The sequence below is a fragment of the Tachyglossus aculeatus genome, chromosome 1 (genome assembly GCF_015852505.1).
Source record: "Tachyglossus aculeatus isolate mTacAcu1 chromosome 1, mTacAcu1.pri, whole genome shotgun sequence".
In the NCBI taxonomy this organism is placed as follows: domain Eukaryota; kingdom Metazoa; phylum Chordata; class Mammalia; order Monotremata; family Tachyglossidae; genus Tachyglossus; species Tachyglossus aculeatus.
In genome coordinates this window covers 36294423-36311957 of record NC_052066.1, presented here as the reverse complement: position 1 = coordinate 36311957, position 17535 = coordinate 36294423, and the positions used below count along the sequence as shown (strand labels likewise).

Below are 17535 nucleotides of genomic sequence, written 5' to 3'. Positions count from 1 at the left end.
GAGCCTGACGTTTTGCAATGGAATTAACTACATTAAAAGTGAAAATGAATTTCTGAATAATAGACTGAAATATTCCTTGAGGTGTAGTAATGACTCCCCTAAAATTGCACGTCTGTCTAAAACAAAATACGTGAATTCACTTCACCAAGAGAATGTCACACTTTTAAGTAGTATGGCATGTTACCAAAACGCAGTCTATTATAATCTTAACCCAGTTTGTAGCTTCCTAGTCTAAAAGTAAAACATCTCGGCAACTATGAAAAAGAATTCAAAACAAAATTCAAAGGCTTCTCTTTCAAATCTGAATCTCATTATTTTTCTTCAATTTTAGCATCATCAAGATTAGGCAGGTGTAATTTTAGAAGAATATTTAGATATCCCAAACTTCATATACTTTATCATTAAAATAATAAATCTGCAGATATGAATATGATAGAATGAAAATAATGTAATTCTTGGAATTTGGAACATTTCCACAATGTTAAATGATGGCATTTTGGGAGGACTAAGAAATATAAGAATTGTGTGTTCTGTCATTTAACTTTCATTAATGATGGAAAAAAATGGATTGAAACCAAAACCAAAAAGAATGTGTTTATCTCTCTCTCTCTCTCTCTCTCTCTATATATATATATATATGTATATATATATAATAGATAGATAGATAGATGTAATATTGCAGAGGCCAAGCCTCTGTGGCTACTGAAGGTCAGATTTAGGAGCATAAACTAGCTAGGCAGCTTATCTGCTCAAAATTATTACTGAATCATTTTTCACAACAGTTGTCGGGTTATGCCAATATGAGTCCAGTAACTCAGAGAAAACTTTTCTCCAGGTGCTCCTTCTCAATAACGTGCATGTGAATTTGGTCCTAAAGCAGGAAAAAAAATATTCTGTCATGATTGTGAGAGGCCTGGAGAATGCTTGGGTGGAATTCATCTCTCCAAGAATCATCTCCACCTCAGATATCCATCTTCCAACAGAGTAAAGCAAACTCGGTAATTTTAATTTGAACCTTACCAGGGCTAGCATGAGAAATATCCATTGAATCTTACACTGAATCTTGACAAAATTAAGTATCTCAGAAGAATGCTATAGAGTATATAGAGCCCTTTCTTGACCTGCATAGTGGATTATTTTCAGGGACACTAGCAAGAGACTCCTCTGCTCTAATCAGCAGTTTACTTCACCTGGGAAGAAAGTCAACATTATTTTAGTAACTAATTTGCTTTGTCCTTTCATCAATCAATCAATTGTACTTACTGAGGGCTTACTGTGTGCAGAACACTCTACTAAGCTCTTGGGAGAGTGCAATATAATAGAATTAATAAACACATTCAGAAATAGTGTGGTACCCACTTAACAAAACAATTTCATTACCTATTTGTTCCAAATACAGAGCGTTTCTGAAGGTGGATATTAAACCTGAAACAAAATTTGTGGGGCCCAGAAAAAAAAAACAAAAGCATAGCATACCAAACAAATTATTCTACAGTTATCTCCCACCTTCAAAGAAAATGAGACATTCCCTGTCTTTTCCCTGATTCAACCCTTCTGTGTCATCTATGCACTTACATTTGATATTTACCCTTCCCTCAGCCCCCCAGTACCTATGTGCATATCCATAATTTATTTATTTATAATAATATCATTCTCCCTCTCTAAACTGTAAACTCATTGTGTTCAGGGAATAGGTCTAACAGTTCTGTTGTTTGGTACTCTCCCAAATGCTTAGTACAGTGCCCTGCATAGAGTACGCACTTAACAAATGCCATTGATTGAGTAAATGCCACTGAGTAATTGTAGCCTTATGCGAAGAACTTTTTTGAATAGCATTTTGAATATCATTATTTTAAGTTCATTAAAAAAATAAAATTCCATTTGCACTTATTGCTAATTTTAGAAATTCAAGTAGTCAGTCCTCCATCTTATATATTTTCATTGCATGTTTTGGATAAAACACTATTGTAGAATCAGAATGTTCTGAGAAATTTTGTCTGGGTGTTGATTCAATGGGTGTTGATTGAGTAAGTTTTGCACACATGTGCAGTATAGGTCTCAGTGCCAGTTGAATAGCATGCATTTTCTTCTTCTTAAGGCTCTTCAGGATTTTAACCCATGCATTTTATTAGAACTGTTATGCAAGGCTCAAACATGGGAAGGCAACCAGGATGTTTTCAAAAAAATGAAAAAAATTAGAGTTTCAATCTAAAATAAATTCAGGGATCTAATTCTTTAGCCCACCTGACAAATGAGTAGTTCAGACACTTGCCTGTAGAGAAAATTGAAAAAAAAAATTGTCTGCTTCTTCATCTGAAAAGAATTATGGGTGGAGTTGCTGATTTACAGAACAAGTATAGCCCCCTTCCTTATTAAGGTAAATAAGCTAAGGTATTGAATTATTTTCCCTTCTACTCATTTTTACCCTCATTTCTCCCAAAGCTTTTCAAGAGTTCCTGGGATTGACAGTTCTCCCATCCAAAACTTGTGATAAGAATCCTAGCATCAGCGCAAGGACTGAATTGAGCACTTTTCAGGAAAATTGTTCACTTTTCTAGGAAAGCCCAGCTAGTTTTCTTTTTTCTAATACTAGTGGACTAGAGCTTTGAGTAAAATTTGAAAGGGGAATATGTTGTTATATTCACATTAAACAATTTATCAGATTTAGGGGTAGGCCACCTGTTGAAGATTATTGACGGTCAGAAAATAGATTGCTGCTTTAGCTGTTTGAGGAAGTTGGATGCTATATCCATAAGACTCTACTACATTGACTTAATAAAATAAGCACCATTTGGTATGGAAGCCTGGCCAAAACAGTTCAGTATATTATTAATTAGTATCTGAGTTCTCAATTTTTAGAAAATAGAGAATTATAAACTGTTACTATTACATCAAGTAGATGGTGTTCATTAATTCATCAGATTATCGAAGCATTTCAGACTACTACATAATTCAACAGTAAAAATGAATTACAGTTGTAATGAATTAGCAAACTGAAGGAAACCTTCCCATCATAACTACTGGAATCATATCTAAAGCAGCCTGAACCCATCCATCGCTTTGAAAGAAAACTGTGTTGGGCATCAGGGGAATTGGTTTACCCACTGAATTCCAGGGATGTAAATATTTACCTCTGAAACTGCAAAAGTGGTAAGAGTCTTTCTCCCCTATCTGCAAATCTTTAGGAGCAGGGAGCACTCCAAACTCCATAAATTATAGATGCAAGAAAAGCAAGAGTGGAAAGAGTGCAAGACTCAGTGGGAGATAGGAGACCTGAGTTCTAATCACAATTTTGCCACTGGTCTGTGGGACTCAGAGGTAGTCACAATTTATTTCAACCTCAGTTTTTTCATCTTTAAAATTGGTATCTGGTCTCCTTACTTTTAGATTGGATGCCCCATAAGGACAGGGAACATGTCTGATCTCATCAGTTTGCATCAACCCCTGTGTTTAGTGTCCAGAAAACTGTACTAAGCACTTAGGAGTGTACAGTACAACAGAGTTGGTAAATATGATTAATTGATTGTGGTGCATGGTACTAGACCTTTGGAAATAAAGGAATAATTACAGAATAAAGAAATGATGCATTTCTGCATACATGAAGCTCACACTTTAATAGGAAGGACTGACAAACACTTCACAACTCAATAGGCAAATAATTGAATAAGCAAGCATACAGAAGTGCTAAGAATGGCAATACATAAGTTCAAAGTGCTACAGTTGGCTGTTGGATTGTTGAGGCTTAAGGTTCTGGGACTAGAGGTCTTGTGGAATTTATTGATGGTTGTAGAGATGTCGTTTAGCTAGAAGATGATGTTGTCTATAGCACCATAACGTCATCTAACCTCTTATCCTTATACCTGCAAAGCCTTCTCAATTAAGCTGGTGCACAGATTAATCACTGACAGCCCCCAAAGACAAAAATAAAATATCACACTAAAGTTGAAACTTTTTATTCTTGTTTTAATGAAACATTTTGTGACATTGAAAAAGGTCATTCAGTTTCCAGGCCTCACCATCCTGAATAGACCCCAAGGACATAGTCAATTCTGCATATCATAAGAAATCAAATGAAGGCGGCGAGGACAAGGGTTAGAGAACATAAAATCAGACCTTATCTGTTGGACATGGCTGGGTCTAAGGGTGTTCACTGAGTTAGGCTAACAATTGATACATATGAGTTTGTAGTTTCCACACAAAACACTGAAATGGAAGAAAGGGATGTTTGGAGATGGGTAAAGAGGGAAGAAAGGGAGAAATGTTTGAGAAGGGGACAGTGTGGATAGAAGAGAAGGGATGTCATAAAGGGGAGGAAAGAGGATGGGTAGAAATGAGGGGCAGGTGGGAGGGATGGGAAACACAGTGAGGTGAAGATAGGGTTGAAAGTGGAAGAATGGTATGTGAATGAGACACAGATGAGACTTAGCCAGCCTGTTAAAAGAAATGCTCCCTAAGCTTACCTCAAAAACGTAAACAATTTTTAAAGTTAGGGAAGGCAGGATATTCCCCAGCCACCCAACTCTGTTCATGGTTGTCCATTCTCCAGACCCTTCTCAGGACCAGTCACACCACAGACCAGAATGTCAGCGCTTCATTCAGGAATGGATTAAACATTTGTAGACTGAATTTGCAAAGATTATTTTGTCTCTAAAGAGATTTGATATGCTTCAACTGCTGTTGGTTGTTAAAGACCCCTCTAATTCCACTCTACTGAATAGGATGTTCCCAGGGAAAGACTGAGTCCATTTATCAAGAGAACCTATGAAAGAAAAAAAGCACAAAATGGCATCATTAAACCTATTCAAGATTGTTGCTTTATTATTATTTTAACCTGCCCCTCCTTTCAAAAGTGTGGAATGGTTCTGTATTGACTGAACGAGCTATGAAAGCTAAGAACATGTACATTTTAGATGTATGAAATATTTGGAAAAGTATTCAATATATGTGTTTGTGTGAATAACTTTTGACCTTAATAAAAAATGGTCAGTTTCACCTTTAGGTCTAGACTGAGCCCCCTACTTCTTCTCCCCCTCCTCCCCCTCCCCATCCCCCTCCGCCTTACCTCCTTCCCCTCCCCACAGCACCTGTATATATGTATATATGTTTGTACATATTTATTACCCTATTTATTTTCCTTGTACATATTCTATTTATTTTATTTTGTTAATATGTTTTATTTTGTTGTCTGTCTCCCCCTTCTAGACTGTGAGCCAGCTGTTGGGTAGGGACCCTCTCTATATGTTGCCAACTTGTACTTCCCAAGGGCTTAGTACAGTGCTCTGCACGTAGTAAGCGCTCAATAAATACAGCTGAATGAATGAATGAATGAAAGCCATCATTTTCTATCATTTTTATGAACAACATCTGTGGTCAAGGCTTTCTATTATATCCTTAATTTCAAGGCTTCACAGGGGTTGTGGCAATAAAGAGGCATTCGTGAATGTTTGAAACCCCTTCTTAAATGCTGAGAATTCTCCCTGTGTCTGACCCATCCTCCTAAAGAAGAGAAGCAGAGATAGGCTACTACCCAGGGGCTGTCTTTGGCTCCAGACCTAAAGCAGTAATTGCATGGTGTAGTGGATAGAGCACAGAGCCTGGACATCAGAAGGTCATGGGTTCTAATTCCGGTTCCACCACTTGTCTGCTGCATGACCTTGGGCAAGTCACTTCAATTCTCTGTGCTTCAGTTATCTCATCTGTAAAATGGGGACCGAGACTGTGAGCCCCACATGGGACAAGGGCTGTGTCCAACCCAATTTGCATGTATCCTCCCCAATGCTTAGTACAGTGCCTGGCACATAGTAAGTGCCCAATAATAATAATAATTGTGGTATTTGTTAAGCACTTACTATGTGCCAAGCATTGTTCTAAGCGCTGGGGTAGATACAAGGTAATCAGGTTGTCCCATGTGGGGCACACAGTCTTAATCCCCATTTTCCAGATGAGGTAGCTGAGACCCAGAGAAGTTAAGTGACTTGCCCAAAGTCACACAGCTGACAAGTGGCGGAGCCAGGATTAGAGCCCATGACCTCTGACTCCCAAGCCCAGGCTCTTTCCATTAAGCCACACTGCTTCTCATAAATAAATTCTGGAACTATTATTATTATTATTATGTAGAAGCAGCATGGCTTAGTGGATAAGCACTGGTCTGAGAGTCAGAAGGATCTGGGTTCTAGTCCCACTTTTGCCACTTGTCTTCTGTGTGATCTTGGGCAGGTCACTTCATCATCATCATCATCATCAATCATATTTATTGAGTGCTTACTATGTGCAGAGCACTGTACTAAGCTCTTGGGAAGTACAAATTGGCAACATATAGAGACAGTCCCTACCCAACAGTGGGCTCACAGTCTAAAAGGGGGAGACAGAGAACAAAACCAAACATGCTAACAAAATAAAATAAATAGAATAGATATGTACAAGTAAAATAAATAGAGTAATAAATATGTACAAACATATATACATATATACAGGTAACTTAATTTCTCTGTGCCTCAGCTACCTCATCTGTAATATTGTGGACATGGACTGTGTCCAACCTGATTACCTTATATTTACCCCAGCACTTAGAAGAGTGTCTGGCACATAGTAAGCACTTAACAAGTACCATAAAAATAAAACTTAAATGAAAATAAATCAATGTAGGGTATTTGTGGGTGGCTGGTTGTCCAAGATCTCAAATTAACATTCTGGCTGCCCTGCTAAGGGAGGCTTCAGGATTCACTGGAATTATACAGAAGGCTTGGGCCAAGAAAGCTAGCTGGACCTGCTTCAGATATCATGTGGGGCCCAACTAGGCAGTTTTGGAGAAGTCCATGAGAGTCCAAGTGGAGCCTGATCCAACTGAATAATTGGAATGGGCCTAGCAATCCAGGGATTCTCCAGATCAGCAGCAGCAGTACTAGAGAGTAATCAATCAATCAATCAATCATATTTATTGAGCACTTACTGTGTGCAAAGCACTGTACTAAGCGCTTGGGAAGTACAATTTGGCAACATATAGAGACAGTCCCTACCCGACAATGGGCTCACAATCTAGAAGACAGTCTAGTAATAATCCCCAATGTGTCTTCAAGCTTCCCTGAGCTGACCCCTGCTAGCTTCAGGCACAGTAGGCACAAGAGCTTCTGTAGGATGTAGGGCTCCAGAAGCAGTTAATCATAAGGACCTAGCCAATACCATTATTAGGGCAGATCAATGGTCCATGAAGCCCAGTAATCTGTCTCCAATATTGATATTGGGGTGTTTGAAAGAACAGTCCACTGGCTGTCCTCTTTGATATTCATTCTATTGTTTAGGGCTGTGCTAATAATCAACTTTTCTCTCTGCTACCCTGCCTTCCTCCTAATTACTAATTATTCAAAGTCAGTTTGGGGAGAGAGCAAAGAAAGCAAGCACCCAGGGATGGCAATTTTTAAAGGCTGAAAATTTGTGGTAGCTCATCCATTCAGAACTAGCTTTAGGAGTGGGGTGCCAGAAAGCCACCAAATTAGCCTGTCCCTCTTCATGACCCAGCTTTCAAAAGGCTTGAGATGACCAAGGGAATGTTAGCTCATAATTATCTGGCTCTGTCTGAGCAGTAACAGGCAAACAACATTTTCCTCGCTTGGGAAGAATTTAGAGAGGGAGTAGGATTTAAAATTTTCTTTTCCAGCGGATAAGCCTCTTTCCCTCTTGAACTCTGGGATTTGTCCCTCTCTGGAATCAATGGTTTTCAGGCCCACTTGCCTCCAGTCTGAGTCTTGAGGCACTGAATACTGCAGCATGGCCTTGTGGAGAGAGGCACGGGCCTGGAATCAGAAGGAACTGAGTTCTAATCCCAGCTCTGCCACTGGTCTGCTGTGTGCCCTTGGGCAAGTCACTTTATTTACCTCATCTGTTAAATGGGGAATAAGATTGTGAGCCCCATATGGGACAGGAACTGTGTCCAACCTCACGACTTTGTATCTACCCCAGCACTTACTGCAGGGCCTGGATCATAGTAAGTGCTTAACAGATAAACATAAAACAAAAGCAAAACTGCAGGAACTCAACCCCACATGGGCGGTAGCATCGTTGTCACTACAGCTAAGCCATAACATTAAAAACGTGGTGCTCAGACTCAACGAAGCCAAACAAAGCCGCCTGATTCTGACATGCCAAGACAACAGCTACTTTTCTATTGACACAGTTCCCTGGAAAGACGTGAATAAAATGAGAGTGTTCCTGGATACAGTACATCAGGACAGGCTTTCCACAGGTGACCATTCCTCCTTTCAAGGTGGATTAATAACAATTATTATTACTACATTATTATATATTAACATTACTTGTAATATATTAATGTTATTATGGTACTTGTTAAGCATTTACTCCCCATAATTTTTTTAATATTAATGTCTGTCTCTCTCCCCTCTAAACCGTAAGCTCATTATGAGCAGGGATGTGTCTGTTTACTGTGGTGTGATACTCTACCAAGCTCTTAGAACAGTGCTCTGCACACAGTAAGCACTCAATCAATATAATCGAATGAATGAATGTACCTAGCATTTTTCTAAGTGCTGAGATAGATACCAGTTAATCAAGTTGGACACAGTCCCTTTTCTACATGGGGTTCACAGTCAAAAGCCCCATTTTCCAGATTACTGGGGGACATTCAGTCAATCATATTTATTGAGCATTAACTACTAATAATAATTAATAACTATGGCATTTTTAAGCACTTATTATAAACCAAGCACCATACTAAGCACTGGGGTGGATACAAGCAAATTGGGTTGGACAAAGTCCCTGTACTGCATAGGGCTAACACTCTCAATTCCCATTTTCAGATGAGGGAACTGAGGCCCAGAGAAGGAAAATAACTTTCCCTAGGCCACACAGTGGACAAGTGGAAGAGCCAGGATTGGAACCCATGACTTTTTGACTCTCAGACCTGTGCTTTATCCAACTATGCCATGCTGCTTCTCACTCCCAGGCCAGAGCACTGTACTAAATGCCTGGGAGAGTACAGTACAACAATATAATGGACATTCCCTGCCCACAACGAGGTTAAAGTCCCAAACCAGGGACCCAAACCAGGAAAGCTACAGGCAGTTTGAGACTAATTCAGTATGGTGTTTTTGGTCTGTGAGCTTGTTCTGGGCAGGGAATGTGTCTGTTTATTGTTCTATTGTTCTCTCCCAAGTGCTTAGTACAGTGCTCTACCTACAGTAAGTGCTCAATAAATGAATCCGTGACTCTTGTATTTTAGCCTGGAGTCTTATTTAAGCTTCCGACTGCTTGTAAGTGTGTGTGCTGAGTGCTCCCAAATGGCATCGTACAAAATCATCTGGTGGGACTCCGTGTCTGAGGTGAGGCTCACAGTCTTCATCCCTATTTTACTGACGAGGGAACTGGTCCAGAGAAGTGCGGTGACTTGCCCAAGGATATGTAGCAAAGCTAGCGGGTGGGTTCTGGTCCCACCTCTGCCACTTCGCTGCTCTGTGACCTTAGGCAAGTCAATTAACTTCTCTGTGTCTCAGTTACCTCATCTGTAAAACGGGGAACTATCTCGCCGCCGGCTCATTGTACAAGTCCTGCCTCTGGCCTGGAATGTCCTCCTTACTCAATCCGACAGACAGTGACTCTCCCCACACCCCACCCCATTCAAAGCCTTATTGAAGGCACACCTACTCCAAGAGGCCTTCCCTAAGTCCCCCTTTCCTCTTATCCCACTCCCTTCTGCTTGGCCCTAACTTGCTCCCTTTGTTCATCTCCCCTCCCAGCCCCACAGACCTTATGTCCATATGATGATGATGGCATTTTTTAAACGCTTACTATGTGCAAAGCACTGTTCTAAGCGCTGGGGGAGGTTACAAGGTGATCAAGTTGTCCCACAGGGGGCTCACAGTTTTAATCCCCATGTCCATATCTGCCATTTGTTAATTTATGTTAATGTCTGTCTCCCCTCCTAGACTGTAAGCTCGTTGTGGGTAGGGAATGTGTCTTTATTGTTCTATATTGTACTCTCCAGAGTGCTTAGTACAGTGCTCTGCCCACAGTAAGCGCTCAATATGATCAAATGAATGAGTGAATGAATGAATGCAGCAAAATAATATATAAATAGCTGTGCACAACCAAACAACCAGTGAGGGAGTTCTCCATGGGGTTGATGAAAAGCCTCAGTTTAGTCTCTCCAATGAGTGCTCTAGCTGGAATCCAGCTCTGTTTGGAGAGTAAAATATTTAATATTGTTATTATGGTATTATGGCATTTGTTAAGCACTTACTATATGCCAAGCACTGTTCTGAGCTCTGATATAGATACAAGGTAATCAGGTTGTTCCACATGGGGCTTCCAGTCTTAGTCCCCACTCTACAGATGAGGTAACTGAGGCACAGAGAAGTGAAGTGGCTTGCCCAAGGTCACATAGCAGACAAGTGGCGGAGATGGGAGAAGAAACCACGTCCACTGACACCCAAGCCCGTTCTCTTGACACTGGGCCATGCTGCATCTCTAAAGGTATTTGTTAAGCGCTTACTACGTGCCAAGCACTAATTTAAGCACTGGGGGAGATACAAGGTAATCAGCTTGTCCCACGTGGAGCTCACAGTCTTAATCCTCATTTTACAGATGAGGTAACTGAGGCACAGAGCAGTGAAGTGACTTGCCCAAGGTCACACAGCTGACAAGTGGTGGAGCCAGGATTAGAACCCACATCCTCTGACTCCCAAGGCCATGTTCTTTCCATTAAGTCATGCTGCTTCTCATTCACATTTTCACATTCACATTCTCATTCATATTTCATTCACATTTTGTACCTTTGTTAAAGAATCATAGCTCTCAACGTGAGAGGATGGGACGCTTGCTCCATTCATCTTCACAGTAATATTAGTTGGTTTAACTTGTATTCCAAGCATTCTAATTTCCTCAAATACTAAGTCATCATTGTATCCTTTGTTCAAAACGTGGATGTCTAAACGATTCTGTAAATAAAAATAGAGATTACATGTTAACAAAGGCTATTCATTTTAGAAAAAGTAAAATATGAACTCCAAATATTCCAGTGGAAAAAAATGTTCTTTGGTCTAAGTCTCTCTCCTGTTCCTTTAACATGGTGCTTAATTTGTTCTTTCAGATAAGTGCTCACAGAACAGTTAGTGGAGACATAGGGGGTCCAAATTGGTCCCTTGATCACCAGAACAGTTTTGGGTTAAGTATTGTGAGAGGTGGAACATCGAGGGGATAGGGAATGGGGAGGGATGGGGAATAGGAACAGGACTTTGAGGAGGGAGGAGGTTCCAGTTCTGGGTCTCTTTCTATTCTACACTTACACCCACTCCCTTATAGAGCTCATTCACTCCCATCGCTTCAACTACCACCTCTATGAGTATGATACCCAAATCTAGATCTCCGGGCCTGATTGCTCTCCCTCTCTGCAGTCTCACATTTCCTCCTACCTTCAAGACATCTCTACTTGGATGTCCTCCCATTATCTCAAGCCTAACATGTCCAAAACAGAACTCCTTATCTTCCCACCCAAACCCTGTCCTCCCCATGCCTTTCCCTTCACTGTAGATGGCACCACCACCCTTCCCATCTCACAAGCCCATAAACTTGGCATTATCCTTGACTCCTCTCATTCATTCAACCCATATATTCATTTTGTCACCAGATCCTGTTTCTCCCACATTCACAAAAATCGCTAAAATCCTCCCTTCGTCCCAATCTAAACCGCTATTATATTAATACAACCACTCATCCTATCCCTCCTGGATTATTGCATCAGCCTCCTTGCTGACCTGCCAACCTACTGTCTCTCCCAACTCCAGTCCATACTTCACTGCACTGTTTGGATCATCTTTCTACAAAAATGTTCTGGACATGTCACCCTCCTCTTCAAAAATCTCCAACGGTTGTCCATCCACCTCTATATCAAACAAAAACTCCTCATCATTGGCTTTAAAGCATTCCATCACCTTGCCCCCTCCTAATTCACCTCACATCTCTCCTTCTACTACCTAGCCCACACACTCCAATCATCCAACATTAACCTTCTCACTGTGGCTCTATCTCATCTATCTCATCACCAATCCCTTGCCCAAATCTGATATAGGTAAATCTACATCTCCTCTCCTGTTCTCTCTCCCTCCAGGCTTGCATCTCCTCCTGCCTTCAGGCCACCTCCACCTGGTTGTCCTCCCACCACCTAAAACTCAACATGTCCAAGACTGAGCTCCTTATCTTCCCTCCCAAATTCTATCATCTCCATGACTTTCCCATCACTGTGGATGGCACTACCATCCTTCCTGTCTCATAAACCTGCAACTTTGACGTCATCCTTGACTCCACTCTCTTATTCACCCCACACATCCAATCTGTCACCAAAACCTGCCAGTTTCACCTTCACAATATCGCCAAGATCCACCCGTTCCTCTCCAACTGAATCGCTACCTTGCTGGTTCAATCTTTCATCTTATCCCAACTGGATTATTGCATCAGTCTCCTCTCTGATCTACCATCATCCTGTCTCTCCCCACTTCAGTCTATACTTCATTCTGCTGCCCAGATTATCTTTCTAAAAAAACACTCTGGGCATGTCACCCCCCTCCTCAAAAATCTCCAGTGGTTGCCTATCAACCTTCATATCAAACAAAAACTCTTCACTATTGACTTCAAAGCTCTCCGTCACCTCGCCCCCTCCTACCTCACCTCCCTTCTCTCCTTCTACAGCCCAGCCAGCACACTCTGCTCCTCTACTGCTAACCTCCTCACAGTGCCTCATTCTCACCTGTTCCGCCGTCAACCCCTGGCCCACAACCTACCTCTGGCCTGGAATGCCCTCCCTCCGCACATCTGCCAAACAAGTACACTTCCCCCATTCAAAGCCCTACTGAAAGCTCACTTCCTCCAGGAGGTCTTCCCAGATTGAGCCCCCTTTTATTCTGCTCCTCCTCCCTCCCCATCACCCCAATTCCATCCCTCTGCTCTACCTCCCTCCCCCACCACAGCATGTATACATGTACCTATTTATTATTCTTTTTATTTTACTAATGATGTGTATATATATCTATAATTCTATTTATTTATATTGATGCTATTGATGCCTTTCTACTTGCCTTGTTTTGTTTTCCCTGTCTATCTCCCAGTTCTAGACTGTGAGCCTCTTGTTGGGTAGGGATTGTGTCTATTCGTTGCCGAATTGTACTTTCCAAGCACTTAGTACAGTGCTCTGCACACAGTAAGTGCTCAGTAAATACGATTGAATGAATCTATGCCTACCTATGCATTTTGATATTCATCCCAGCCCCATCCTACCAGATCATTTATATGCATATTCTTATACTCTGCTCCTTCTCCTATCTGTAATCCATATTTATATTATTGTCTCTCTCTCCCCTATTAGATTTTACTGGCTCCTTGACATTGACATCACTGTGGTCAGGGAATGTGTTTGTTACATTATTGTATTCTATAGTGCTCTGTATGTAGTAAGCACTCAATAAATACAATTGATTGACTGATTATTGTAACAGTATTGTACTTTCCAAAGCATTTAATGCAGTGCTCTGCAAATATTCACTCAATAAATACCATCGATGAATTGATTTAAAATAAATCTAGTTAATCTACAGTACAATTGGTCTAGTTTCAAATTGGTTGTTCATTCAACTAGATTTGTTTTCAAGGAAACAAGGAAGAAATAATGTTTTCATGCTAATGGCCATCTCCCCCTTTAGACTGTAAGCAGTGTTGAGGGCTGGGAACACATCTACCAACTCTGCTCCACTGTACTCTCCCAAGCACTTAGTACGTTGTTTTGTACAAGGTACATGCTCAATGAATGCCACTGATGCTAACTACAGTGAAATTAGAATTAGGGTAACTAAGCTTTACTTCAATGTGCAAGGCCATTGGACATCATTAACTGCAATATTAGTGACTTTAGAAAGTTTTTATAAAATATTTTAGACAAGTTTAGAATTTCTGTGACTTCATTCTTTTATCTTGTCCCCATTGCTGCTATTTTATCTTTCCTGCTACTTTATATAATGAACCTTATTGATCTTAAATTGTTCAAAGGTAGGACTGTATATACCCAAAATAATTTTAACGCTGTGGTGCAGGGTCAAATATTTGTGCCCTAAGTGAGTTCAATCAATCAATCATAATTTTTCCAGCACAATTTTTGCATAATTTTGAAGTGCAGACACTCTACTAAGCACTTGGGAGAGTATAATACAGTAAATGTTTGTTGATGTTATTTAGCAGTCTCAGTCAATATATGAAAAGAGACTATAAATTAGATAGAAAATTCAAAATATATCCTTCACCTTTCCTCAAGGCTTTAGAACTAGTTATTTAATGATGTAACTTTTTTTTTAAATGACATCCATCAGCATCCATGTTTCTTACACACAGAAATGACTAAATTTTCAAAACTCAGTGTTTATTATAAGTAGCTGGGCCTAAGTAAATCACTGACAGAAATTTCGTAGAGGGGGGAAAAGTTGCTATTGACAAGTTCTAATCTCTAACTATCACTTTTGTTTACTCTCAATATTTGGATGCTTGGAGGAGGGTTTAAAAGTAGTAGTAGTAATAGTAAAATCAACAGCAGCAGTAGTAATAGTAGGAGTAGTAGTAGCAGTGCAAAGGTATTAATTGAATAAATATATAATCTCAAATGAATGAATTTATTAAATTTATTAAACCTGACACAGGGTTGAAATTATTGGTAATTAATCTTTGAACTACAACCATTACCTAATCTCTGTCACTTGAAGAAGAAATTCAGCCAAGATAGTTTTTAAATACTCACTCGCTGTAATTTAGAATTTGTTTTTGAAATTTAAATGGTGCATATAGTACTGTTCTTTGCAATCAGAAAGTGGTTAATAAATAACATTTATTCATTGATTGATCAACTGAAGACAATACTTACATTAGAAACGGAAAAATTTTGCAAGGTGAAGGCTTTCTTCTCTATACTATCTGAAATAGGAAGAAAGTCAGAAGTTATTCAGGAGTACTTGAGAGATTTGAAAAAATAATTGCGCTAATTATAGACTCATTGTTGAAATTTTGCTGAAGCAGGCCATTTAATGTGAATTAGATCTCTAATATTGACAAAACACTAAACAAAGCTAAAGAAATTACTTTCCCAATTTGAGCGTCCTATTTTTATATTACTAATTCCTTGTACTTAACCATATCCATCTCTCTTCCACTTCCTACCTCACATACAGGCCATTGGAAATTTCTTTTCCCTTGCCCAGCTACCTAATTTATAGGGAGTATGCTTTTTCAAAAAGGTTGGTCAGCTTTCATATATACTACAAAAGCCTCAAGATCTGCAACAGGATTTCACAGCTGATTATCCTAATTTAAAGTTTTGATAGCCAAACAAAATTGAACCTGGCTAAGAAGAGTTTCATATTGAATCAAGTATCTGGATATTTAAAAAAATACATTTTTAACTAACATCATGAGAGTGAGAATTAGAGAGTGAGAGTGGTGCCACTCAAGCCATTTGCACTGTAGACTGCTCCTAATTCAGTACCAGAGACCGTAAATACTAGAATGGCCAATGTTGGTCCTCATTTATGGATATAAATAATGATGGCATTTGTTAAGTGCTTACTATGTGCCAAGCACTATTCTAAGCACTGGGGTAGATAGAAGGTTATCAAGTTGTCCCATATGGGGCTCACAGTCTTAATCCCCATTTTACAGATGAAGTAACGTGGGCATAGAGAAGTGAAGTGGCTTGCCCAAGATCACACAGCTGACAAGTGGCAGAGCCGGGATTAGAACCCGCATCCTCTGAATACCAAGCCTGTGCTGTTTCCATTAAGCCATGCTGCACAGTTGTCCCAAATCTGATCTAATGAAGGAAAAACCTCACTGGGTTCTAATAATTCCATGTCTGCATGTTTTTTTAGTTCAAAAAAAAGCTACAAACCAGGAAACACTTGTAGTTTGAATGCCATTTATAAATTTTAATGGTACAGGAAGAACAATTTATCATCTGTTGTAAATTCATCAGGTAAGTGACTAGTCAAATTAAAGGAAGAAGTGGTTATAACTACTACATTGACACATGGAAGATATTCTAATTATGTTTCTCACTATTTTTAGCCATATCCAGCATTGCCTTACTAATGGTTCTCTGAAAATCACTCTCTGACATAAACTTAATAGCACATGTACTGTCAATCAATCAATTGTATTTCCTGAGTACTTACTATGTGGAGACCACTTTACTAAGCATTTTACCAAGTACAATATAACGATATAACAGACAAATAATTGGTAACATTCAAAACTTTTTAATTCTACAAACTCAAACTATTATTTGTCCTCATGATACCCTTATCCTCCCCTTCCCCAATCCTAGCTTTTTCCCCAATTTTTTCTTCGTTCCACCTACCCCCATTTGCCTTTCTTTTCTCATTGTGATCTATGATGGGTGGTTAAATTGGAAGGGCTGTCTTTTTTAATGGACAAACCACAAACTAGGGTTCTTAAATACTGTTTTCCTTAGGATTGAAAATGGGTTGCAAAAACACCTCCAAAAACCCTAAAACAATAAAACTATTGAACAATTTTCCTTCAATCTTCTTTTAAAAAGGCCTAAGAGTCTACTAAAAGATTGCCCAGTAATAGTTTTGAAATAAATGTTCACTTCATGCTTTTTGTCCTAACACTGGTAATAAAAAGTACATTGACTTTACAATGAATATTAAAACTCCCTTTTCTTTCACAACTCAGGATTTTAATCATTTTCTACCCACTTTAATGTCCCTAGAAAGGAACCCTACCCCAAAAAAAGAAAGGACAGCAGATCTAAACACCTATTCAAGAGCAATCCCACCTGGTCAAATTCTCCAGTCTCTTTCCACCTAACACTCAACAACATGCTGGATAGAACATGGGCCAGAGAGTGAAAAGGACCTGGATTTTAATTCTGACTCCACCATTTCACTTCACTTCTCTGTGTCCTCAGTTACTTCATCTGTAAAATGGGGATTAAGACGGTGAGCCCCATGTGGGATATCAGCATGGCTCAATGGAAAGAGCATGGGCTTTGGAGTCAGAGGTTATGGGTTCAAATCCCGGCTCTGCCAATTGGCAGCTGTGTGACTTTAGGCAAGTCACTTAACTCCTCATGGCCTCAGTTACCTCATCTGTAAAACGGGATTCAGGCCGTGAGCCCCCCATGGGACAACCTGATCACCTTGTAACCTCCCCAGTGCTTAGAATAGTGCTTTGCACATAGTAAGCGCTTAATAAATGCCATTATTATTATATTGACTGTGTTGTGTTCTACCTGACTAGCTTGTACGTACCCCTGCACTGAGGACAGTGCGACACATAGTAAATGCTTAATGAGTACCATAAAAAAGTTATATGACTATATATTTGTATTTTTCTATGGTACCTGTGGTAGAAACAAGCTAATCAGGTTGGACACAGACCTTGTCCCAAATGGGGGCTCACAACGTTATTTCCATTTTACATTTGAGGTAACTGAAACACTGAGAAGTTAAGGACTTGCCCAAGGTCACACAG

The 17535-nt window shown here is 39.8% G+C and overlaps 1 protein-coding gene across 1 annotated transcript in view; it reads right to left on the bottom strand.

Annotated features, from left to right (window-relative positions):
* Positions 1-3937: 3937 nt before the first annotated feature.
* Positions 3938-17535, bottom strand: part of SI (sucrase-isomaltase) — an 83623-nt gene continuing 70025 nt past the window's right edge. Inside the window, exons 22-24 of the mRNA XM_038744099.1 lie at positions 14906-14955; positions 10782-10946; positions 3938-4759 (exon numbers count right to left, since the gene is read on the bottom strand). Coding sequence (XP_038600027.1) covers positions 4697-4759; positions 10782-10946; positions 14906-14955 — 278 coding nt within the window. The 3' untranslated portion in view covers positions 3938-4696. The remainder of the gene's footprint in view (positions 4760-10781; positions 10947-14905; positions 14956-17535) is intronic.